The following is a 25,158-nucleotide window of genomic DNA, read 5'->3' on the forward strand; positions in this document are numbered from 1 at the left end:
ATGGAGTGTGCATCCTGGGGTGAAGACTAAATTGCTGCATTAGCAGCACCAAGGTGACTTTCCCGGGGCGCAAGACTGGGCAGTGTGTATGGAGGTCCTGGGCTGCCCAGACGACAAGACCCCCCTCTTCACCTCGCCGATGTGGTCCAAAGGAAAGCAGAGGAAGACATTTGGCACCAGCTTGGCTGCAGGAGTTGCTGGAAGGAGAAGTACAAGGCGCTATCCAGCCATCTTCGCGACTCTACTTCAGATTGACTTTTTTACTCCTGAGGCTTTTCTTCTGAAAATGTCCTGCAAGGCAGCAGAGGTTTAGGATCAGATTTTTATTTTTATTATTAATAATAGCAGAACACTGACACATGCCCCCTCCCTCCTAGGCAGTATGATCATGTAGTGCAATCTTCTGTGCGCCCACATTGGTCCTAAGTTTATAACTGAATAGGGGGGAAATGGTTTTGCGTAAGAATTGCTGGCAGCAACCTGATATTCCCGCCTTCCAGTGTGTCCAAAAATAAAACAGGCCAGCTCCCTGTTCTGTATTAAAAATGAAACTGGAAGCCAGTCGTACGAAGCCCTCCCACATCTGCCCAGGAAGTTTCCCAAAATCTGCTTCTGTCCTGATTTTTAAGAGTGCATTGCTAGGAATGTTCCTTTTGCTTAAATAGAGAGGTCTAGGCATGAAGGAAGCTGCCAATTCACTCCAGTCCACAACCTCTGAGTTTTAAGTTGCTCTTATTTCAGGAATCTTGGGCTAGTACATTGCCAGTTTGTTGTGACACTGCTTCCTTGAGCTGGCTCCCCATCTCATCACAAGGAGACTCGCTAGTATAAGGAATGCTTTTTTATTGTTTTCAATTAACTTTAGTTGTTTCATCAGAACTGACAACCGTGGCTAGTCTTAACTATGGTTTAGGGAGGAAAGCCAGGGTCATAATCTTGTGGTTTGAAACTGCCTTGTTCCCCTACACTGTAGTTAGGACTAGCCACGGTTCTTACGTCTGAACCCAGACAAACTGTGGCTAGTCCTAACTATAGTGTAGGGGAACAAGCTAGTTTCGACTGAAAGTAACCTTGGTTAGGTGAAAACTTTCAGTTGTCTCATCTCAGTTGTGACAGAGGAGAAGAGGAGAGAACGTGAGACTAAGGTTTGTACACGTAACACTAAACCAGGGCTGGACAACCTTTTTTTTCTGCCAGGGGCTACATTCCTTCAGGGCTTATCTCTTGAGGGCTGCATGGTGATTGGGGGTGTGGAAGACATTCATGGCGGATCCAGCACCAGAGCAAATAAGGCCATTGCTCTCTCTTTCTTCCACCTTCTTTCCTCTCTCTCTTTGCCTGCCCTGGGAGAGTCTGGTTGCTCTGGCCAGAGATGTGAACTGACCACTTGCAGAAGGCTTTTCAAATTAGACTGAGGACGACATTAAATTAGACCAAGGGGCTGCATCTGCAAGGTGCCCACCACGACCCCAGTATTACATTCCATCCAGGCTGTTGCGTTTCACCATCTCTCAGCCTCTGTTCCTTGAATGCAGAGTGTACTAGAGGTTTGTCCTTTGCCTGCACCAAGCTATGTTTCCACTGACAGGACTGCCTACCACATATTCCTCCTGTCTCTTCATTTTTACATTAGAGCATCCTGAAGCAAGGAGTCCTGTCAGTCAACTGTGGATTGTTCTGCTGCTTTTTAAAACATAGAATCATAGCTTTGTAGAGCTGGAAGGGACCCAAGGGTCATCTAGTCCAACCCCCTGAAATGCAGGGATCTCAGCTAAAGCATCCATGATGGATGGTCATACAACCTCTGCTTAAAAAACTCCAAGGAAGGAGAGTCCACAGCCTCCTGAGGGAGACCATTCCGCTGTTGAACAGCTCTTACAGTCAGAAGTGGACAAAATCATGTTTTTGTCCAGAGGCATTTTTAAAGCCTATCATAAAGGTAAAGGTACCCCTGACCGTTAGGTCCAGTCGCAGACGACTCTGGGGTTGCTTTACTGGCCGAGGGAGCCGGCGTACAGCTTCCGGGTCGTGTGGCCAGCATGACTAAGCCGCTTCTGGTGAACCAGAGCAGCACACGGAAACGCCGTTTACCTTCCCGCCGGAGCGGTACCTATTTATCTACTTGCACTTTGACGTGCTTTCCAACTGCTAGGTTGGCAGGAGCAGGGACCGAGCAACGGGAGCTCACTCTGTTGCAGGGGTTCGAACCGCCGACCTTCTGATCGGCAAGCCCTAGGCTCTGTGGTTTAACCAAAAGCGCCACCTGCGTCCCTCTAAGCCTATCATGGGACTGAGTAAATGGAAGCAAAGGGGTACGTTTCTCAAGGCACCAGGAATTTAGATCTGAAGCAATCACTTATAAAAACTCACACACACTGTGAGCTGGGCATCTCCCACAATGGGGAGGACTGTAAATTTATTATCTTTTGTGTGTGTTGGGTGAAGGTCGGATTTCTTTGGCTCTTGTTCATTTTTCCCCCAGTTTGTGTTTGTGTATGTACATATATGCACAATATATAAAATTTCATCATCCAGCTGAGCAGACCTATTGCAGTCACGTGCGCGAACCTTACACATACATTTGGAAGACACTGAGGTTGAGCACGATTGATGAGGGTGCCTTTGCAGAAGAAAGGGTGGCCATGGTTCAGGGCTGAAAAAACAAACTCTGTTGCATTTGGAACTTCCAGGGGTACGCTGTGGTAGCTAAGATACAGATAGAGCCAGAACAATGGTGCCCGGTGTGTCAGGCAACATCACTTTCTTAGTTGCATTTTAATCTTCTGTGGGCTCAGCAACTTTTGCTTCCAACCCGCTACAATAATTGCTGAGCAAGAATAGAACTTTGCAAAGCGAAAGATTTAATGAGGGGCGGGGGTTGGGGTTGGGGGGGGGGAGATGCAGAAGAAAAGCGGCATCCCTGAGGGTAGACACGATAGACGGCCCCAAATTACCCAGGAGACACCATCAACCTTTCAAATCTTTCGCATCCCTTGCAAATCAACACCGCAAATCTTTGAATTCAGATCTGTTTCCTGCATATTCCAGCAATGGGATTTCCAGACCTGGAGGTTAGCCAGCTGTTAGAAATGAATAGGACCCAGAAGAATAGCGTTAGCTGCTTTACGATTCAAAAAGGAGGCGTAGCCTTGATCCAGATAATCTGAGAAAATCTTGAAAAACAGAAGCAAGCATGTGTGTTAAGGCTGCTGGGTGATTCACAAGCTGTCTTTTCTGAAGGTGAAATCCTGATGGGCCTATCTACTAACTTTCTTTTCTGTTTCCTCCCTCTTCCCCAAATTTCCCCCCAGTTTGGCAACCGGAATGCGCAGTGATCCCAGGGCTTGAGAAAATGGAATCTCCTCAAATACCGCCATGTGACGCAGATCAGTCTTCCACAGACTTCGACGATCTCCAGTATTCACTGCAAGGTGAGTTCTTCCATGTGAGGTTCAGTAAGGGGAACATCTGTAGCCATAGTTTCATCAGGACACAAGAGCATCTCTGTTGGATGGGGCTGATGGTCCGTCTCCTGCAAGCACCCTGCTTCGTTCAGGAGCCAGCCAGGGACCTCCAGAAATCACACGAGCAGAAATCTCTTGCTTCTGTTCCACTGAAACTGGTATCGGGGGCCATAGCTCAGTGGTTGAGAAACCTGCTTTGTGTGAAGGTGGTTCCAGGTTCAATCCTGGCAACACCAAGTAGGACTGGGAGAGATCCTTGTCTTGAGTTCTGCAGAGGTTGCTGCCAGTCTGTGTAGACTGTGCAGAGCTAGATAGGGCAATAAGGCCAAGGATGTGTGGACACTGTACCTTTTCAGTGCATTTGAAGCACATGATTTCCCTCAAATCCTGCCAACCTAGCAGTTCGAAAGCACGTCAAAGTGCAAGTAGATAAATAGGTACCGCTCCCTCGGCCAATTAAGTGAGATGAGCGCCGCAACTCCAGAGTCGGTCACAACTGGACCTAATGGTCAGGGGTCCCTTTACCTTTACCTTTTATTTCCCTCAAAGAATTCTGGGGACTGTAGTTTAAGGATTGTTGGGAATTGTAACTCTATGATGAGCCAGCTACAGTTCCCAGAATTCTTTGAGGGAAATAATGTACACTGAATGTGCTTGAAAGGCATCGTTTATACGCAGCCTGGTTAATTATAAGGCATCTTCCTATGCAATCCAGATACTTATTGTTTCAGGCCCTTCGTTTATCATCTTTCAGGGAATGTTTCTATGGGGCATTTCCCCCTCCTTAGAGAATATCTGTGCTTTTTAAAAAATTTTTTAAAAAAATCCCTTTGAAATCTCTTTAGAGTGCCATTAGGACTAAGAGCAGAGCCAATTTCAAACCCCCCACTCAGCTTTGAAGCTCACTGGTGTGATTTTGGATTAGGCACATTCTCTCAGCCTGGCCTACTTGACAGGGTTGTTGTGAGGATAAAGTGTCTGTGAGTGAGAAGGGGTAAAGAACCAGTTACACTGCCCTGGGCTCCTTGTGGGAAGGGTGGAATCAAAAGAGGATAAGTAAAAACTAGACTCGTAGAATTAGCGTAATTCAGTACTTGAGTGAACGAACCATGAGTAGAAAAGTCCCTGGTTCAGAATCTCACTGAATTCATTGGGTTGGCCTTTTGACACAACTGTTGGATGTTGGTATAGCTCAGTTGGTTAGAGCGTGATGCTGATAATACCAAGGTTGCAAGTTCGATACCCATATGGGGCAGCAGCATATTCTTGCATTGCAGGGGGGTGGCCTAGATGATCCACAGGGTCCCTTCCAACTCTGCAATTCTATGATTTTATGTCTCATCCTGAGCCATCCATCTGCACAACAAAGGTAATAATAGATCAGGCTGCTGTTAAAAATCCAAGAGCTGTCCAGGGCATTATTGATGGTCAGCTGGCAATGCTAACATAGACATCTGCTTGGTTTCATTCCCCTTGGCCCGCCAGCTCCGGTAACAATTGCTTGAGAGATTTTTCAAGCATGCTTGTAAAACGCAGAGGTCTCCCAGAGCTCATGACTGTTGAATTTTGGAGGACCAGATTTTATTGCTGCTCCTTCATGTTTTCCTTTGCAAGATTCCATTGTTGCTGTAAGCCACTGTCAAGGGAACGGCTTTGCTCAAGCCCTGTTGCAACCTCAGTCACTGTTGCTCCTTGCTACCAATCAAAACAAGCTCTTGTCTGCCAACCCATCTTCCCAAACACTCTTTCTCGCTCTCTCTCTTTTACCTTGTTTGAACGAAAAACCCCAGCACCTTCTTTGCCTGGAGGGACACCCTGCATGCTTGGCTCAGAAAAAGGCCCTGGAAATTTTGATGCTCTGGAATGCTTGTGATTTAATTCTGAAGTTGTAGAACCTTAGTGTTGTCCCAGCCTTGGGATTCTCGGGTAGAGTCAACAAGATGCAAAGCACTGTCCTGGGAACTCTGTGTCTCGGATTTCTTCCCTGCAGCAATGGTGGCGGGAAGAGGTCCCCCGAAACAGAAAAGTGTATCATTATAAAGACTGGTGTCTATGCGCATCCATGCTGATGCTACCCATGGGGCTTGGGATGGGAGCTGGGTTGAAGCTGAAACTTCATGCGCATGTATATATACCAGCTGCACTGGCTCCCAGTGGAGTACAGGATCAGGTTTAAGGTGCTGGTCTTATCCTTTAAAGCCCTATATGGCCTAGGACCCTCGTACCTACGGGACCGCCTCTCCTGGTATGTCCCACGGAGGACCTTACGGTCCTCAAACAAAAACATCTTGGAGGTCCCAGGCCACAGGGAGGTTAGGCTGGCCTCAACCAGAGCCAGGGCTTTTTTGGCTGTGGCTCCGATCTGGTGGAACGCTCTGTCACAAGAGACTAGGGCCCTGCAGGACTTGACATCTTTTCGCAGGGCCTGCAAGAAAGAGCTGTTCCTCCAGGCCTTTGGCCAAGGCACAGCCTGGCCCCCTCCTTTGGCAATCCTCACAGAACTCTAGCCCAATGGTTGCCATTAATCTGATTTGAATTAATTTTATAATGAAATGATTTTAGAATGCTGTATCATTTTACTGTTGTTGGCCGCTCTGAGCCCGGCTTCGGCTGGGGAGGGCAGGATATAAATAAATTTTTATTATTATTATTATTATTATTATTATTATTGAACATAAACTGAGCCACAATAACCATTTCTCCCCAAAGTTGTACGAACGGATAAAACTGTTTTATATCATTAGTCCTCTAGGCAGCATAATCCAGAACTATGATGGGCAGTGGCTACACTCATAGATTGATATCTCATAGAATATAGAGTTGGAAGGGACATTAAGGATCATGTGGGACAACCCCCTGCAATGAAGGAATTTGCAGCTGTCCCTCACAGAGATCGAACCTGCAGCCTCGCTCCCCTTAATCCAAAGAGCATTTCTGTTAGGAAGCATTTCAGACTACAGTCGTACCTTGGAAGTCGAACGGAATCCGTTCTGGAAGTCCGTTCGACTTCCAAAACATTCAGAAACCAAATCACAGCTTCTGATTGGCTGCAGGAAGCTTCCAAAAATAGTTCGCAAACCAGAACAGTCACTTCCGGGTTTGCGGCATTCGGGAGCCAAAATGTTCGGGAACTAAGCTGTTTGAAAACCAAGGTATGACTGTATTTATTATTATGTTTATATTCTACCTTTCCTCCAAGGTGGCATATGTGGCTCTTTCCCTTCTCCATTTTATCCTCACAACAGCCGTGTGAGGTCGGGCTAGGCTGAGAGACTGGCTGGTCCAATGTCACCCCAGCAAGCTTTGTGCCTGAGTGGGGATTTGAACCTTGGTCTCCCAAAGTCTTAGGATATGAGTGGCGGTGTGGTCTAAACCACTGAGCCTAGGGCTTGCCGATCAGAAGGTCGGCGGTTCGAATCCCTGCGACGGGGTGAGCTCCCGTTGCTCGGTCCCTGCTCCTGCCCACCTAGCAGTTCAAAAGCACGTCAAAGTGCAAGTAGATAAATAGGTACCACTCCAGCAGGAAGGTAAACGGCGTTTCTGTGCGCTGCTCTGGTTCTCCAGAAGCGGCTTAGTCATGCTGGTCACATGACCCAGAAGCTGTACGCCGGCTCCCTCGGCCAATAAAGCGAGATGAGCACCGCAACCCCAGAGTCGTCCGCAACTAGACCTAACAGTCAGGGGTACCTTTACCTTTGCCTCCCAAAGTCTTAGTTCAACTTCCTAACCACTGCACCACGCTTTGCCCATCTAGCACCTGTATTTTCTGCCTTGATTGGCATCCTGAGAAAAATCTGAGACATAAGATAATGTTCTACTGCTTGAGGAATACCGTGGAGGACCAGCGTACTTTATCCATGGGTTTTTATTACAGTATTGTTGATTGACGGAGTTTGATGCTCTGTCTGTTTTTGAAAGGGTGGCAGTAGGCCGGTTTTTATTCTCTCTGGCATTGATTTTCTTTAAACACTTAAAACTTCGGACACACTCATGTTCATCTAAGCCAAAGCCAAACATCAGACTCTTTGGCCAAGATGATAGCTCAAATCCCTGCACAAATAACAGCAGTCCCAGAACCTGTTTGCTCTGGTGTAACAGCTCCGCCATTGTTTAAATAACAGATTTTCCTTTCCTTTTCAAGAAAGGTAAATAGTTTCAGGTGTGGCTCCTTTGCCAACAAAGGGCACCGCACCCTCCTCTTTCAACAGAAATAGAGAGATAAGACTTAGGGATGGGGAAACAGGTAACAAATTCCATAGTGAGTCACAGCATGTTTCTGAATTCTCCTGGGCTGCTATGCAACCAGCTTGAGGAATGCAAAAAAATACCGAAGGGAACTGATTCTGTGGCCTCATCCTCTTGCAAATCAACGCAGCAACGGAAAATCCCTGCAGGTAGAAAAGTAGGTGGTTCGCTTGCAACCCTGGCAGGCTAGGTTTCTAGGTGAAAGGATTTGCTGGAGGGTGGGAGTCTCATCATGTGAACTCATGGCTAAAGTAGATACACAGACACAGTTTCACTTCCCCAGCGACGGCTACTCCTAAGCGAATGAGGCAGAGTCTCCAACAGAGCATGGATTTGCTCTCACCTCGAGGGCCTCATTGCCTCCTGAGAAACTTTCTGGGGGCCGCTTGCCAGAGGGCAGGCAGGGCCCGAGGCACAAGTGGGCATAGCAATGGGTGCAAATTTGACATTTGCACAGCATGTTAGTTTCTGCATCTCTCCCCCCCCCCTGCAATCTTCCATCTCTGCAAACAAGAGGTATTATCAGAGTTCAAAGACACAGGGTAAGGGCATCTGCTTTCCACGCAGAAGGTCTCAGGTTCAACCCCCTGCATCTGCAGGTAGGGCTGGGAAAGACTGCTGCCTAAAACTCTGGAGAGCTGCTTCCGGTCAGTGTAGGCAACACTGAGCTAGATGGACTAATGGTCTGGCTGTTAAGGCAGCTTCCTATGTTCCTATGTCAGCCAGGCAAGAACAGTCGAGGAAGGTGGCAAGGAGAGTTGTGGAGGCTTGAGAATACAGTGGTACCTCAGGTTACATACGCTTCAGGTTACATATGCTTCAGGTTACAGACTCCGCTAGCCCAGAAATAGTGCTTCAGGTTAAGAACTTTGCTTCAGGATGAGAACAGATATTGCAAGTTGACAGCAGGAGGCCCCATTAGCTAAAGTGGTGCTTCAGGTTAAGAACAGTTTCAGGTTAAGAACGGACCTCCGGAACGAATTAAGTACTTAACCTGAAGTACCACTGTAGTCCAAAGTCCATAGAGAAGCTGAGAAGGCTTGAGGCTTCTCCCCGCTGCTCTAGATTATATAGAATCATAGCACTGTACAGTTTGAAGGGACCACTTGGGTCATCTAGTCCAACCTCCTGCAATGCAGGAATCTTTTTTGCCCAGAGGGCAGGACTCGAACCCATGACCCTGAAATGGAGAGTCTATTTTTTTTAAAATAATTTTTTATTAAGGTTTTAAACAAACAAAAAAGAAAAACAACACACATAAAAAACAATACAAAACTTAACAATAAAAACACAAAACATAACAATTAAAAACAAACTCTCTTTTCCATTTCCAATTTTAAATTACTTATTTTCTGGACTTCCTCATACCTCCCTCTTTTGTATTCCAATCCACATTATTTGTCCAGCAGTTTCTTTTCCACTTTTTTAATCTCAATCTTTAATTTAATAAAACGTTAAAATATATAACGATCGGGGGAGGCTCGGGAGTCGTGGGCAGCCAGCCGTTGCCCAGTTCTTTAAAAAAACTCTGCACATTTATGTTTCACAGGGTGCGAAAGAAGGGCTTTGTACCTTGCCTGGCAGAGAAACCGTGTGCCTTGCACCCCTCCTCAGCAACGGCCACCCGCCCGCTACTCCCGAGGGCCCCCCCGAGCTGTCAAAACAAAAAGGGGGCAGGAGTTTGGGGGAGGCTCAGGAGTCACGGACGGGTGGCGCGCCGCTGCCCAGTTTTTTAAAAACTCTGCACATTTATGTTTCACAGGGTGCGAAAGAAGGGCTTTGCACCTTTATACAATAGGCGTGTGTGCTTGGGCCCAGGGTCTTTTGCTTCACCATCCCCACTACTGACTCCCTGTTGCTACTCAGTTTTTTTTTAAAAAAGTGTCCCCGGATTCATTGAAAAAAATCTGGTAACCATACTCCACAGATGTTGCTGAACTACAACTCCTATCTCCCTTCGCCATTGCCCAGACTTGGGCTGATGGGAGTTGTACTTCAGCAGTTGGAGGGCCAACAGTTCCCCACTCCTGGTCTACGCTGAGTGGCAGGGGCTCTCTAGAGTCCCAGGTAAGAGTCTTTCCCCACCCTCTAGCTGGATAATCCCTCTTCCCAGGGAACTCTGGGAATTTTAGCCCTACGGGTGCAGGCAGAGCCTTCCAATCCAAGCTGTTGGATTTTTGCTGTCCTGCAAGAGTTCTCCAGGGGAGTGAGTGGCTGCGGGATTGTAGGGACTGATAAGCCGTCCATCAAACACCTTCTTCCCTCCTGTTCCTATGGCTACTAAGCCTTGGCGTGCCAGCGGAGGGGGGGTGAGGTGGGAGGGGGGCGGCAGGTGTGAGCAAGCCTGTGCAGGATTTACTCTCCATGCGCTCTGATCCAATTTGCACACTATTGCCAGTGCGTAATTCCCCCTTCTTAACCTATTTAATTCTTATGATCGGGTGCCAATTCTGACAGGCATTGAGAGAAGTTAGCTAGCGAAGCAGGCACTACTATTCTCCATCCCAGAAGGGAGAATGAGAACACACAGCAGAAAACAAAACGCGTGTTGGAAAAGTTGAAATCAAATCATTGTTTTCGAAGGTGGGTACCCCTAGGTGAAAAAGCGGAATAATTTTATTTTATTTTTTAGTTGAGGTTACATCACACTGTTGATCTTGCGGTGTTGTCAGATTGGCCCGGCTCCAGAAATAACAAGATCACAAAACATTACTTCCATTCCGTCAGTTCTTAGAGGGCATAATTGCAAATCTTCGTGTGGCAGATTAGGATGGATGTTCTTCTGTGGCCTTCTTTTCTCGCCTTCTTAGCGGGGAATTGTTATGCAGTTCTAGAAGCCCTCACGATACAGGAAAAAGTCCCAAATTCAGTTTAGCAGCAGTGATGGCTTTAGGAACTTCCAGAATGTCAGTATTTTGCCGGAGGGATTCCTATGCATATCAGAACTGTAGGTTGGTGCAGTTAAAGGGAAACTGAGCCACTCTGGTGCCCTAACACACCTACAGTGTGTTAACCTCAGGTTAAGTACTTACTTCGTTCCGGAGGTCCGTTCTTAACCTGAAACTGTTCTTAACCTGAAGCACCACTTTAGCTAATGGGGCCTCCTGCTGCTGCCACGCCGCCGGAGCACGATTTCTGTTCTCATCCTGAAGCAAAGTTCTTAACCTGAGGTAATATTTCTGGGTTAGTGGAGTCTGTAACCTGAAGCGTATGTAACCCGAGGTACCACTGTATTTTTTTTAAAAAAGGTGGTCTTGTTATTTGATGCATTGAAACGCGTGAGATGAACTAATGAATAATGGGAATACCCTGTAAACACCTTGCAATAAAAAAAAAGGATGAATACTCATTGTCCTATAACTGCCCCCAAAACAAATCAGAATAAACACTCAATAAAAGCTAGACATTGTACAGCTACTGCATAAGATGGGACAGCTCAGTATGGGAAAGCCCTGAACGTCCTCGGCCCTTTATACCTGAAGGAGCGTCTCCAGCTCCATCGTCCAGCCCGGACACTGAGGTCCAGCTCCGAGGGAAGGAGAAGAACGTCATCTTTCCTTAATTTCACTTTTTAAATGGACAGGTGCACAGCCAGATCTGTTGTGCCTTGCCTCTGATCCTGAGCTGGAGCAGAGGGAGAGCTGCATGAATCTGAGATGGAATGTATTTGTTTTAGGTCGGTTACATCGTGAAAACAACTAGGGCAAGATAAATCCAAGGTCATTTCCAGCCTTATTAAAATCGCCTGACACAAAGGGTCCATTCATCTGTCCTTTAGTCATAAAAAAGTCCTTTTTAATGAATCACATGATGGAAGGATCTGAGCTTTTGTAGAAAACTATTAAGCCCTGGAGTAGTTGCAGAATGGAAAGAGTAATATAACCGTGCCGAAAATGAATTGTGGTGCGGGAGCAGCTGCAGTGATTATTTAAATGGCATCAAATGCCCTAGATAGATAAAAATTGATTGCTGGATGGTACCAATTCTGCCTGCCTGCTGAGTCAGCTGTTTGAACTGACGAGCAATTTCGGTGATTGACTTAGGCTGCAATCCTTTGCATGCTTACTTAGGAGAAGGAAGTCTCCTTACATTTGGTAGGACTTCCTTCTGCATATTCATACCTAGGATTGTGTACTCGCGCGCGCACACACACACACACATATATATGTACATTATAATTATAACTTACAGTGGTGCCTCGCAAGACGAAATTAATTCGTTCCGCGAGTTTTTTCGTCTTGCGGTTTTTTTCGTCTTGCGAAGCACGGTGTCGGAAAAGTTTTGGAAAAGCTTCAAAAATCACCAAAGTCTTCAAAAACCTCAAAAAAGGCTACCACACCGCGTGCGAAGCAACTCAAAAAACCAAAAACCCTTTCGTTTTGCGAGTTTTCCGTCTTGCGAGGCATTCGTCTTGCGTGGTACCACTGTACTAAGATCAAGGAGAGAGCAGGGAAGAAAACCCAGAATAATCAACATTGCCCGTTAAGTTACAGGTAGGTAGCTGTGTTGGTCTGCTGTAGTCAAAACAAAATAAAAAAATTCCTTCCAGTAGCACCTTAGAGACCATCTAAGTTTGTTATTGGTATGAGCTTTCATGAAGAAGTGTGCATGCACACGAAAACTCATACCAATAACAAACTTAGTTGGTCTCTAAGGTGCTACTGGAAGGAATTTTTTTATTTTGTTTCGATTGCCTGCTAAGTAAAGGTAAAAGGTAAAGGACCCCTGGACGGTTAAGTCCAGTCAAAGGCAGCTTTCAGGCCGAGGGAGCCATCGTTTGTCCACAGGCAGCTTTCCAGGTCATGTGGCCAGCGTGACTAAACCACTTCTGGTGCAACGGAGGACTGTGACGGAAACCAAAGCGCACGGAAACGCCGTTTACCTTCCCGTCACAGCGGTACCTATTTATCTACTTGCACTGGTGTGCTTTCAAACTGCGAGGTTGGCAGGAGCTGGGACAGAGCAACGGGAGCTCACCCCATTGCGGGGTTTTGAACCACCAACCTTCTGATCAGCAAGCCCAAGAGACTCAGTGGTTTAGACCACATCACCACCCGCATCCCTGCAACTTGGGTCACATCCACACCACACATTTAAAGTGCATTGCATCACCAAAATAATACTAGGAGCTGTAGTTTACCCCTCACAGAGCTGCAATTCCCCACACCTTTAACAAACTAGAGTTCCCAGGATCCTTTGTTGTGGAGGAAATGTGCTTTAAATGTGCATCAAGGTGGGTACGCAGCCATGCTCTCTATGCCTCTTTCCAGAAGTGAGGCTACCTTGCAAATCTCTGCACAGCATTATAACCAAGATGGTGCCTTCTCTGTTGCAGTCGGTGCCCTCTGACACGGACATCCATGTGTGGGGAGGGTAAGGGGTCGGCTCCCACCCAGTGAACCATAATTCCCAGATGCCTAGCTTTTCATTTTTGTTTAGGAATCTGTTTCTAGCATTTGTAGAACCTGGGATACAAGGCAAAATTTACAGGCACTTTCAGTATTTTACTTAGCCATCCTCCTGGGAACGTTCCTGCAGAATCCTCAGGACTCCGATGGTCTTGGCTAATCTCAAGACTAGACTATCTCAGGAGAAGTAACGCTTCTCTTTAAAGGGACCAGTCTTGAGTTGGCATGGAAGGAACTGTAAGTTTCTGTTCCCTCAGTTTCTAATTTTCCGAATCTTAAATTCAGTTCTCCACCGTTCTGCAGCAATTTACGGTTTCTTTCTTTTCTTTTAAAATCACGATGAAAATTCTTCAGCATTTCAGGGCGAAGTTCTCCTGATAAATAATTTTTTGTCTGCAGTTTTGTCTAACGCACACATGTTTGCAAGCATTTTTTCTGAATGTCACACATTTTTGTATGCTATTTTCACTGATATAGTGGTACCTTGGTTTTTGAATGCCTCCGTTGATGAATAGTTCGATTTTTGAAATTGAACCGGAAACGCGGCTTCTGTTTTGAGTTTTCCATTTTAGGCTTCCATACTGAGTTTTCAATTTTCGACCGTTTCAGAACTCGAACGGTCTTCCGGAACGGATTACGTTCGAAAACCAAGGTACCACTGTATATTCATTTTTAAGCACAATTTCCCCTAGCGTGCATTTGTATAAATGCTGACTGGTTGGAGAACTGAAGCAGAAAATTCAGAGAAGTGCAAATTTTGAAGGATGGCTGTTTCCCCACTTTTAATATTGTTTCAGAAACTGCCAATTTGATAGATTCAGCTTTAAATGTGAACTGAATTGTATTTCTTCCCCATCCCGAGTACAGTGGTGCCTCGCAAGACGAAATTAATTCGTTCCGCGAGTCTTGTCGTCTTGCGATTTTTTTCATCTTGCGAAGCACGGTGTCGGGAAAGTTTTGGAAAAGCTTCAAAAATCACCAAAGTCTTTGAAAACCTCAAAAAAGGCTACCACACCGCGTTCTATGCGTTGCTCCTCGAAGTCAAGTCGCAACTGTATTAACGGTGTTAAGAAAAAGAAAACAAACTTGCAAGACGTTTCCGTCTTGCGAAGCAAGCCCATAGGGAAAATCGTCTTGCGAAGCAGCTCAAAAAACAAAAAACCCTTTCGTCTAGCGAGTTTTTTGTCTTGCGAGGCATTCGTCTTGCGAGGTACCACTGTACTGAGTATTTATTTTTCCTTAACAGCCCCCATCTTTACCTGCGTGGTTGGTCCAATTTTGAAGTCTGGCACAGTGGCATTCAACTAATGCGCCCCTTCAGTGCAAGGATTTCCACTTGTGTATTTCCCCCCCTCCCCTGCAAATCTGCTCCAGAGGGTTGTGGGGAACCTCTAGAATAATAATAAATAATAATAATTTATTTAAACCCCTCTCCTCTGGCTGGGTTTCCCCAGCCACTCTGGGCGGCTTCCAACAGAATATTAAAATACAATAGTCTATTAAACATTAAAAACTTCCCTAAACAGGGCTGCCTTCAGATGTCTTCTAAAAGTCTGGTAGTTGTTTATCTCTTTGACATCTGGTGGGAGGGTGTTCCACAGGGCGGGTGCCACTACCGAGAAGGCCCTCCGCCTGGTTCCCAGTAACCTCACTTCTCGCAGTGAGGGAACCGCCAGAAGGCCCTCAGCACTGGACCTCAGTGTCTGGGCAGAACGATGGAGGTGGAGACACTCCTTCAGGTATACTGGACTGAGGCCGTTTAGGGCTTTAAAGGTCAGCACCAATACTTTGAATTGTGCTCGGAAACGTACTGGGAGCCAATGTAGATCTTTCTACATTGTGATCTCGGCGGCTGCTCCCAGTCACCAGTCTAGCTGCCGCATTCTGGATTAGTTGTAGTTTCCGGGTCACCTTCAAAGGTAGTCCCACATAGAGCGCATTTCAGTAGTCCAAGCGAGAGATAACCAGAGCATGCACTACTCTGGCAAGACAGTCTGCGGGCAGGTAGGGTCTCAGCCTGCGTACCAGATGGAGCTTATAAACAGCTCCCCTGGACACAGAATTGACCTGCGCCTCCATGGACAGCTGTGAGTCCAGAATGACTCCCAGGCTGCACACCTGGTCCTTCAGGGGCACAGTTACCCCATTCAGGACCAGGGGGTCCTCCACACCTGGTTTAGGGGGGCAGAGGGGAGGAAAAGAGGGGTTAACATTCCATAGCTCACCCAGAAATCTTTGTGCTGATAAAATGTTTATGTAGCGCTGCCTTGGATACAACCCATTCTATTATTTTCTCTCTTCTCCAATTGTTGTTGTTGTTTAGTCGTTTAGTCGTGTCCGACTCTTCATGACCCCCTAGACCAGAGCAAGCCAGGCACTTCTGTCTTCCATTGCCTCCCACAGTTTGGTCAAACTCATGCTGGTAGCTTCGAGAACACTGGCCAACCATCTCGTCCTCTATCGTCCCCTTGTCCTTGTGCCCTCCATCTTTCCCAGCATCAGGGTCTTTTCCAGGGAGTCTTCTCTTCTCATGAGGTGGCCAAAGTACTGGAGCCTCAGCTTCAGGATCTGTCCTTCCTGTGAGCACTCAGGGCTGATTTCCTTAAGAATGGAGAGGTTTGATCTTCTTGCAGTCCGTGGGACTCTCAAGAGTCTCCTCCAGCACCATAATTCAAAAGCATCAATTCTTTTATGGTCCAGCTCTCACTTCCATACATCACAACTGGGAAAACCATAGCTTTTACTATACGGACCTTTGTTGGCAAGGTGATGTCTCTTATCTACAATTACATCCTGTATAACATTTTCCCTGGAAAGGAGGACTGTGGATATTATCTCAATGGCAATGGCAGTGGAGGGGCTGCTTAACCCTTTCTCCTCCAGCCATTTCCCACCTCACCTTCTCCTTCCCAGCTGATTTTCCACCCACAGGGAGATGTAGAGGTGATACTGTTACCTGTATCTTTTACCCCAGTGGGTGGAATAGCAGGTGAGGGTGTTTTTCCTTTTTTGCCATTTGGGACTGAAAAGTCCATTTTGCAGCAGGCCCCGAATGCCAGAGACCAAACACGAACTTCCAGCTTCTATTGCCGAGAATTGCTTCGCTAATAATTTAATCCTTTGCTTTGAACTGGGAACAAGATAATCCTTTGCAGTCCTTTGCATAACAAATGTTGACGACATGCAAATGAAATGCAAACCTCAATAGCTGCCTCAAGACTTCCTGGAGGTTTTTAAAAAAAACACTCTCTGACAACAGTCTAGCTAGCAAAGCGTTTAAGAAGGGCTTTCCAATTCTGTGTGTAAAATACTTTAAGCACTATTGATTATCAGGAGCAGACACTTGTAGCCAGACTCTGTAAACATGTTTTGTCTGAAGTAAGCCCTACTGAGCTCAATTGGATTTATTTCCCTTCAAGTGTGTTTCGGATTACAGCTTGTGTTGTACGTGGTGGAAACCCAAGTTGGTTGAATCTGGGTCCCATTGATTTGAAAGGGAATTCCATTTCACACACTGAATCTGGATCTAACCTGCACACATGGCGCAAAATCGTTGTCTTGCCTCGGTAATGGACAGGATGAGAGGCAACAAACTGAGGCTCAATCCAGATAAGACTTGAGGCACTGTTAGTGGATGGTTCCCTAGACCAGATGGGTGGGAGATGGTCTGCTCTTGATGGGGTTATACTTCCTCTGAAGGAGTGGGTTCGTAGCTTGGGGGTACTCCGGGATCCTCTTCCTGTTGCTTGAGGCTCAGGTGGCCTTGCGGGGGGGAGGAGTGCCTTCCATCAGCTTTGGTTGGTGGCCCAGCTGCGCCCCTATCTGGACAGGGATAGCTTAACTTCTGTCTATATCAGGGCTGGATTTAGGTTTGATGAGGCTCTAAGCTACTGAAGGTAATGGGGCCCTTTACATGTCCAGCTGTCCTTTGTCAACAACAAATTTGGCTTTGGGAGGGAAAAACGAAAACAATTCTGATTCTTTCCCCTAGTATAATTGGTGGCCTTTTTTTGTACTGTTATGTACTGAGTTAAATAGGGTCCAAAATGCAGCAGTCTGATTGGTCCTAGAACAATAAGGTCCAAGAATGCAGCGGTCTGATTGGTCCTAGAACAATGCAGCAGTCTGATTGGTCTGCAGGAGCCACCCAATCCAGTTCTAGGTGGAAGTGAATCCGCAACCTGATTGGCCTACAGGAGAATCCCGGAATTAGCCAGTCACGTGCAGCCCATTGTGTAAATAATGTATATAAGCAGATATTGTGGGCGAACTTCCATTCCTCCTCACCACTATGAGCTGTATAAAGAGCATGAAATCCACTCTAGACTCCGAGTATATTTCATGTACTGATTTTTTTTTTTTAAATTTTTTTAAGCCCTGGTGAAATGATAACTGTGGGTATTCTCAGTACGGAAAAATGTGATAATATATAATACGGTTGGTGTAAAATTGAAGCAACATCTTACAATTATTAAATTTACATTAAGAAAGAAGACAACTTTAACACCAGTGCACAGAAGAGCTGCAGGAAGGGGCTTTTTCAGTAACAGCTTGGGGGTGTGTGGGGGAAATATTACAGTTGTTCCACAATTTGTGAAGTGTGTGTGAGGAGCAGATATCAGATCACAAGGCACAGAGAAGGAGGAGGTTAGTATTTTCCTGCCACACCTGGCTCTCACAAGTTCCGCAGACCTGCTTTAAAGTTTTATTTAAAAGTATGTTTATCTTCTCCGTTCATGGGTGATTCTTCAATTTGGTTTTTTTGTTTTTTTTAACATAGTGGAGCAGGAGAACACGCAAAAGAGGACCTTCACAAGTTGGATCAACTCGCAGTTGGAAAAGGTAAGGGAATGACCAGGGCTGGATTTAGGTTTGATGAGGTCCTAAGCTACTGAAGGTAATGGGGCCCTTTATATGTCCAGCTGTCCTTTGTCAACAACAAATTGTCGCTGTTTTTGGTGTTGAATATATGCTGTATGGTAATTTGTGGACCTAATAGGTATCTAAAGCCATTTGCACATAACAAAATATGTATTTTATCGAAGTAATTGTTGAACTGAAATGCAATTAAGAAGTATATTAATAGTGAAGTAATTATTAAGGTCTAACTTAAAATGATTTTTTATTCGTAACAAAGTTAGTAATGCAAACACATTGGCATTTGGCAATAGAAACACAGTTTACAAAGATTCATAATCTAGTCTCTAGAAACTTGCTATAACATGAAATAATAATAGCAAACCAGTGATATTTTAGGGAGCAGGCTAGCAGGCGGTGCCCATTACTTACATCATAGGAGCCTACACAACACAAAACACTGTTGCTGTATGTAGGTTTTATTTTATTTGTTTTTTGTCTTACATTTTGGAAATGTACATCCAGTTTTTTTCCCTTTTAATTTTTTGGAGGGCCCCCAAGAGAGTGGGGCCCTAAGCTATAGCTTGTTTAGCTAATACGTAAATCAGGCACTGGGACCTCACTCGTTTTCCATTCAACATGGTACTGCTTTTCTGAGAGAGCAGTACTTGCAGATTTTTTATGATGGTGCTCTTCAGTATTTCCATAAAATCACAGAACTGTTGAGAGTTGGATTGGACCATGTGGCTCATCTGGTCAAACCCCCTGAAATTCAGTGATCTTTCACCCAACATCACTTTTATCAAGATATGAGTACCGACACCGATTTTTAAACCCCCCCCAAAAGAAAAAAAAATACTGGGTTTGCTTGGTTTTCACCAGTTACTGAGCCATTGGTGTGGCAGGCTGTGCCCTTGCCAGTAGAGGTCTGGCAGCAATCACTGCCAGCTTTCTTATAGACTTGTTTTGAAACCTGTACAGTTCAGACAGCAGAATGTGTTAGGATATTGCTCTCCTGAGTGCATCTTTTGTTGTGCGAACTCTGCAAAGGGCGTGCACAAGTCTTTGGAATGTGGACAGCTGTTTCTGAGGCTTGCGTCGCTAATTGTCTGATACTGCGTTTCTTCGGGAGATTGATGGATCGTCCAGAATCGACGTGGAGGCATGATGGCCTTTGTCTCCCTGGCAGTATCCCAACAAAATGTGGATCATTGTTTTTAACCAACCGGTTTATTGATATGCCGTTGGTGTTTTTGACCGCTCTTATTATTATTTTGACTGCTCTTATTATTGCAGTGTTAGGTTTCTATGTCGTATTCTGCCTTACTATGCCCCCTTGAATGTATAGCTTATAAATATTAGAATAAGAAAGGTTGCTTAACGATAAATATTTTTGCAGCATTCCCCACCTTCCTTTGTCTCGGACTTGTATACGGACATCGGGGAGGGACATGTGCTTTTGGATCTGCTGGAGGTCCTCTCAGGACAACAAATGGTAAGGTAGCCCCATTGCATGTGATTCTTTTTGTTTAAAGTCAATTAAAAGAACCATGAACTTACTTATTGCCCATCAGTCCTCATGCTTGAATTTCTTTCCCTGTTCCGTGGCAAATTGCAGTTTGGGCCTGGTGTGAGTTTGACATGCAGACAGAAACTCAGTTTTGTTGCACCAAATTAAGGATCTTGAGGTTCTGAACTTTCTCTCAAGAAAACATCCCAAGTTTCTAGCTCTTAAGAATGCTAGGAGAAGCTTGGAAATGTCTCAACACTTTCCCCCTTTTCCCACAGTGTGTTCTATCAACTCCTTCCTCGCCCACTCTCAAAAAATTGCTGAAATTTCTAAACCACAAAGCAGAATATATTCTGGGAAATTAACATAAGAACATGAGAAGAGCCATTCAAAATCTGAAATTTGTAATCTGGAGCCTGAATTTCCATGTTTGTATCCTCTCTTTCTCTCCCTCCAGCCACGTGAGAAAGGATCTAACACTTTCCAGTGCAGAAGCAACATTGAAAATGCATTGACGTTCCTAAAGAACAGATCGGTCAGTATTACTCCAGCCTCAAAGACGGTTTTGAGTTTGCTCGGGTGCCAAAGTGTTGTAAAAAAAGACGAGAACAGCACATTCGAAGCAAAGCTGTACAGTGACATGCTTTAGAACAGAACTGGATGTGCTGTTTTGCTTTATATTTTTTTCCAGCAGGAAATTCCACTAAAGCGTTTGCTATAGATCCCAACTACAGTCAATTCAAGAGCTGAAAGGACTCCATAAGTCTGGTCTTGAGGATACTTTTATGCACACTTTTATAGATATGAATGAGCAATCTAGGTTCACTATGATCTCTCTGCAGCTTACACACACCTTTTACACTATCAACCAAATAATGATTTTTTTGGTAACTCACTTTGCTGGATTGCAGCTTGGCAAACTGGGTATTAATTACCGTATTTTTCGCTCCGTAAGGCAAACCGGACCACCTAGTTTTTAAGGGGGGGGGAAATCAAGAAAAAAAATCCGCTCGCTGTGTTGGCTTCATTTTTAGCCGCGGGGCTGGGGCGGGGGAAGCCCGAGCTTCCCCCGACCCCAGTCCCTAAAACAGGTCCAGGAGCGACGGCAAGGTTGCAAAGCCTTTGGAGCGCAGCGCGAGTTCCCACTGCGCTCCAAAGGCTTCAGGGATAGCCACCTGAAGCCTTTGGAGCTCAGCGGGACCTCGCATTGCGCTCCAAAGGCTTTGGGTTCCTTTCACTGAAGCCAGGCTTCAGCAAAAGCAACGCGTAGCCTCCGGAGTGCGGAGGGAGCGCTCCCTCTGCGCTTTGGAGGCTTCGCGTTGCTATCGCTGAAGCCAAGGAGCCTGCATTCGCTCCATAGGACGCACACACATTTCCCCTTAATTCTTGGAATGGAAAAAGTGCGTCCTATAGAGCGAAAAATACGGTAACCTTTGCAAGGACTTTCGGCACCACCTAAACTTTGGAACTCCCTGCCTATTGACATCAGGCGGGTGCCGTCATTGTACTCTGTTCAGCAACTGCTTACAACATTTTTGTTCAGGAAAACAAAATTGTCTATCCAGACACCATAGAAATTACATGAGTTTTATTTATTTATTTTTAGCTACCATCGATTTTATTCATCATTCAGCTTATTTTTAAATACCTGTTTTTAACTGTTTTTTTATCCATAATATTAAAATTTTATATTTTTTGTAAACTGTTTAAAGCAGGGGTCAGCAATTTTTTTTTTAGCAGGGGGCCAGTCCACTGTCCCTCAGACTTTGTGGGGCGGGGCGGGCTATATATTTTTTTTGCGGGGGAAATGAACAAATTCCTATGCCCCACAGATAACCTGGAGATGCATTTTAAATAAAAGCACACATTCTACTCCTGTAAAAACACGCTGATTCCCGGACCGTCCGCGGGCCGGATTTAGCAGGCAATTGGGCCAGATTCAGCCCCCGGGCCTTAGTTTGCCTACTCATGGCTTAGACTTAGAGGCTTAAACAACAAGAAGAACAACAATAAAACAGTATAGAGGTTGTGTTAAATAAAGAGATAAATGACAAGAAACAACTTGTTGTACATGGTTAGAGGTGGATTTGGATTGTGATGTTTTCATAGGAGTCCAGTATATACCATATTTTTTCTTCTTTTTGAACTCCTTTGTTGGGTTGTGATTAAACACACACACACACACACACAAAATATACACAAATACACAGCATTACAGGTTTAAACATCCCACAAGAGCTGTTTTAAAACTGTGCTTCATTTCCCTTCTCTTTGTTCTATTATTATTATTATTATTATTATTATTATTATTTATATCCCGCCCTCCCCAGCCGAAGCCGGGCTCAGACATAACAGTTATTCTTCTTTTCCCAGATCAAGCTGATCAACATCCATGTTGCTGATATCATTGAAGGCAAACCGTCCATTGTGCTTGGCCTGATTTGGACAATCATATTGCATTTTCACGTGAGTAGCTGATCAAGGTTGGAAGAAAGATTTCCCAAGTTAGTTTTTGCCGAAATTGGCTCAGGGGATGGAGGCAAGGAGACCCCCCCCCCCCCCGAACAGTGTGTCAGGGGAGGAGAGCGGTGATCATGCCATCTGAAAAGCTATGCCTAGGCGTTTGAGGTGAAATGGCCCTTAGGAGAGGACTGTACCATCTCAGTTTTCACAGTTTTCATTCATTTTAAAGTTGCCTTGATGTGCAAATCAAATCCCACATGACCAACATACCATGCCCCATTTGAATAACTAACACTTTTAACAGGCCTTTGGTTCCCCCCAAAGAATTCTGGGAACTGTAGTTTATTAAGGGTTCTGGGAGTTAAGGAAGACCAGGGCTGTGTGCGCCAGATTTTGGTTCCCGCACAGGGCGCTGCTGAAATTCAAGACCCCAAGGTCTGTCACTGATTTAGGACTTTGTACCCTAGTTCTTATGGACGCGGGTGGCGCTGTGGGTTAAACCACAGAGCCTAGGACTTGCCGATCAGAAGGTCGGCGGTTCGAATCCCTGCGACGGAGTGAGCTCCCATTGCTCGGTCCCTGCTCCTGCCAACCTAGCAGTTCGAAAGCATGTCAAAGTGCAAGTAGATAAATAGGTACCGCTCTGGTGGGAAGGTAAACGACGTTTCCGTGTGCTGCTCTGGTTCACCAGAAGCGGCTTAGTCATGCTGGCTACATGACCTGGAAGCTGTCTGCGGACAAACGCCGGCTCCCTCAACCAGTAAAGCGAGATGAGCGCCGCAACCCCAGAGTCGTCCGCAACTGGATCTAACAGTCAGGGGTACTTTTACCTTTAAATTATAGAGGCCTTAGTAGAAGTTGGGCATTTACTGTAGTGTCGCCGGTCCCCGTGCTGTGGAGCACACTTCCAGCAGGGATTTGGCAGCCAGCTCTTCTTTGCTTTTGACTTTCAGGAATCTCTTGATGACTTTTCTGTGGTGACAGACAGGACTTTGCACCTTTTTTAATGTTTCATTTTGTTAATAGGCAAGCACTGTAATGATTATCTGTCTTGCTTTTTTGTGGGTGTTTAATGCAAACGATAGCTCCCTTGGCCTATAGAGCGAAATGAGTGCTGCAACCCCAGAGTCGTTCACGACTGGACTTAACGGTCGGGGTCCCTTTACCTTTACCTTTTACCCTAGTTCTTACCAATGACTGTGGAATAAATCTATTCCTTTCCCTCTCCCCCCTCTATTCTTCATTGGTAGATTGAAGAGTTAGCCCAGACTCTTGCTTGTGGCTACGGTCATCCTTCGCCGGACAGTCCGAGTGCTGTGGACTCATCGCCGACAGCAAGCCCACCGGCGAAACGAAATGCTAAAGCGAAGGAACGGTGGAAGATGTCCGCAAAGAAGGCTCTTCTGTTGTGGGCCAAGGAGCAGTGCGCCACGTATGTAGGGTTGCTCAAATCAGTCCATCTGCAGTCCGTGCCGCTTTTGCATGCGTTCGCTTGCAAGCCCATTCCATCCTGTTTTCTGCACCAATCTGCGATGCTTAGGAACACAGAAACCTGCCTTGCATTGATTTAAACCATTGATCCACAGCAGCCCTCCAAAGTTTAAGATTCATTTCATTTCCCTTGCGTGGCGAGTTCCCGCCTCCCCCCAAGAAAGAAAGTCACAGGACACAAGAATTCAGGTTAATGGGTCGAATTAGGCCACAACTTTATTGATTACAGGAATTGGCTTTAGGCATTGGTCCTTTCTACTAACCGGCCAAGGCCGGAAGGGTTAATCACCAGTGGGAGGAGTCCTACTGAGGCATGTCAACTAGGACCTCCCCCTGACGTCACCGTGTGGGGGCGTGCCGTGGGCCCACACCTCCTTAGGCTTAGGACAAGGCCACGCCCCCCTGGAATCCTTTACCGGACTACCCTTGTTTTGGGGAAGGTGATGGCGCTCCTTCCCCCTTCATTTGCATAACAATAGAGCTGTACCCCCACCAATGCCTAACCGCCAATACCGAAGAGTTGTGACGGTTTGCTACGAGATAGGCGAAAGCCAAGTGGCTGGTGCCAATCTGCCATTTGGGAAAATTCCTACCAGGCCCCTTGACGGCGACCAACCGTAGTTCATAGCAACGTCGGGAAGCCTAGCCTAGTTGGGTGGGATGGGAGGGGAAAAAAACCGTGTCAGCTGTAGCGAGGGAAAGAGGAGGGGCCTCGGCTGCGGCCGGGTTAAATAGCCGAGGCCCCGCCCCTGGAGCCGGCCGATTGGCTGCCCCAGGGTATGAGGTGGACGGGGATTCCCTTGTTATCACGGGGGTGGGGTGTGAAGCCCGCAACCCCACCTCCTTGGTGTGCACAGAAGTGGCTTTGATTAGAAAGGTCTCCAAAAGGTCTCCAAGTGGCTTACAGCAAAAGAAAGAAAGAAAGAAAGAAAGAAAGAAAGAAAGAAAGATATACAATACATATTACCATAGGGGAAAAGTGCTTTTCAAATATGTTAGGGAGAAGAGATCGCAAAGAAAGGAATATATGATAACAACAAGAGAAAGAAAGTAATAAAGGACTATCCGGATCGAACTGGATAGAACTGTCTAATTAAAGCAGTAAAATAAGTGATGCCTGGAGTTATCCGGAATTTTGGACTCGTTCGGAGCTTGATGTATGGGTACCCTCAACAAAATTTAAAATTTGGCTGTATAATTTGGAACTAATGTGATTTGAATAATGTGACGTGATTGGCCTGTTAATAAATTTTTAAAAAAACAAGAAACAAACAAAACAAATATGTTAGGGGGAGAGGGGGATTATTGGATTTTTCTTGTTTTTAATAATAAATAATAATAAAATTCTTATTTCTACCCAGCCAAGACCGGGCTCAGGGCAGCTAACGCCAAGTATAAAACAATTGATTAAGATACAACTTAAAAACAAGATTAAAATCCAACATTAAAATGCAGCCTCATTTCAGTAGAAACTCAAATCAAAAACTTTTTGGGGATGAAAACGTCCAATCTTCACCAAGGCCAACTATCCAGATTGGTCCTATGTGGGCCAGAAAAAAAGCCAAGGAAGTCCCCAAATAGGAGTTCCATCACAGAAGGAGAAAGGAAAGAGGAAAGAGGGGGAGGGGATCAAGTTGACTCCAAGCCAAAGGCTATATTTTTATTATGTATTTTATGTTTTTATATTGTGATTTTATGTTAAGAGCCGTCTTGAGACCTG

General features: G+C 45.6%; 1 protein-coding gene across 6 annotated transcripts in view; it reads left to right on the forward strand.

Annotated features, from left to right (window-relative positions):
- Nucleotides 1-25,158, forward strand: part of SYNE2 (spectrin repeat containing nuclear envelope protein 2) — a 236,383-nt gene that overhangs the window by 15,985 nt on the left and 195,240 nt on the right. For 5 of the 6 annotated variants that reach the window (XM_081000779.1, XM_081000783.1, XM_081000782.1 and 2 more), the window contains exons 2-7: nt 3,312-3,431; nt 17,898-17,959; nt 19,374-19,469; nt 19,942-20,019; nt 21,858-21,950; nt 23,198-23,379. In XM_081000779.1, coding sequence (XP_080856905.1) covers nt 3,353-3,431; nt 17,898-17,959; nt 19,374-19,469; nt 19,942-20,019; nt 21,858-21,950; nt 23,198-23,379 — 590 coding nt within the window. In that variant the 5' untranslated portion in view covers nt 3,312-3,352. Of the gene's footprint in view, nt 1-2,917; nt 3,072-3,311; nt 3,432-17,897; nt 17,960-19,373; nt 19,470-19,941; nt 20,020-21,857; nt 21,951-23,197; nt 23,380-25,158 lie in introns of those variants that run through there. The other variant, XM_081000784.1, reaches the window with a different exon arrangement.

This window comes from Podarcis pityusensis (genome assembly GCF_964106645.2).
Source record: "Podarcis pityusensis genome assembly, chromosome: 1".
NCBI lineage: Eukaryota > Metazoa > Chordata > Lepidosauria > Squamata > Lacertidae > Podarcis > Podarcis pityusensis.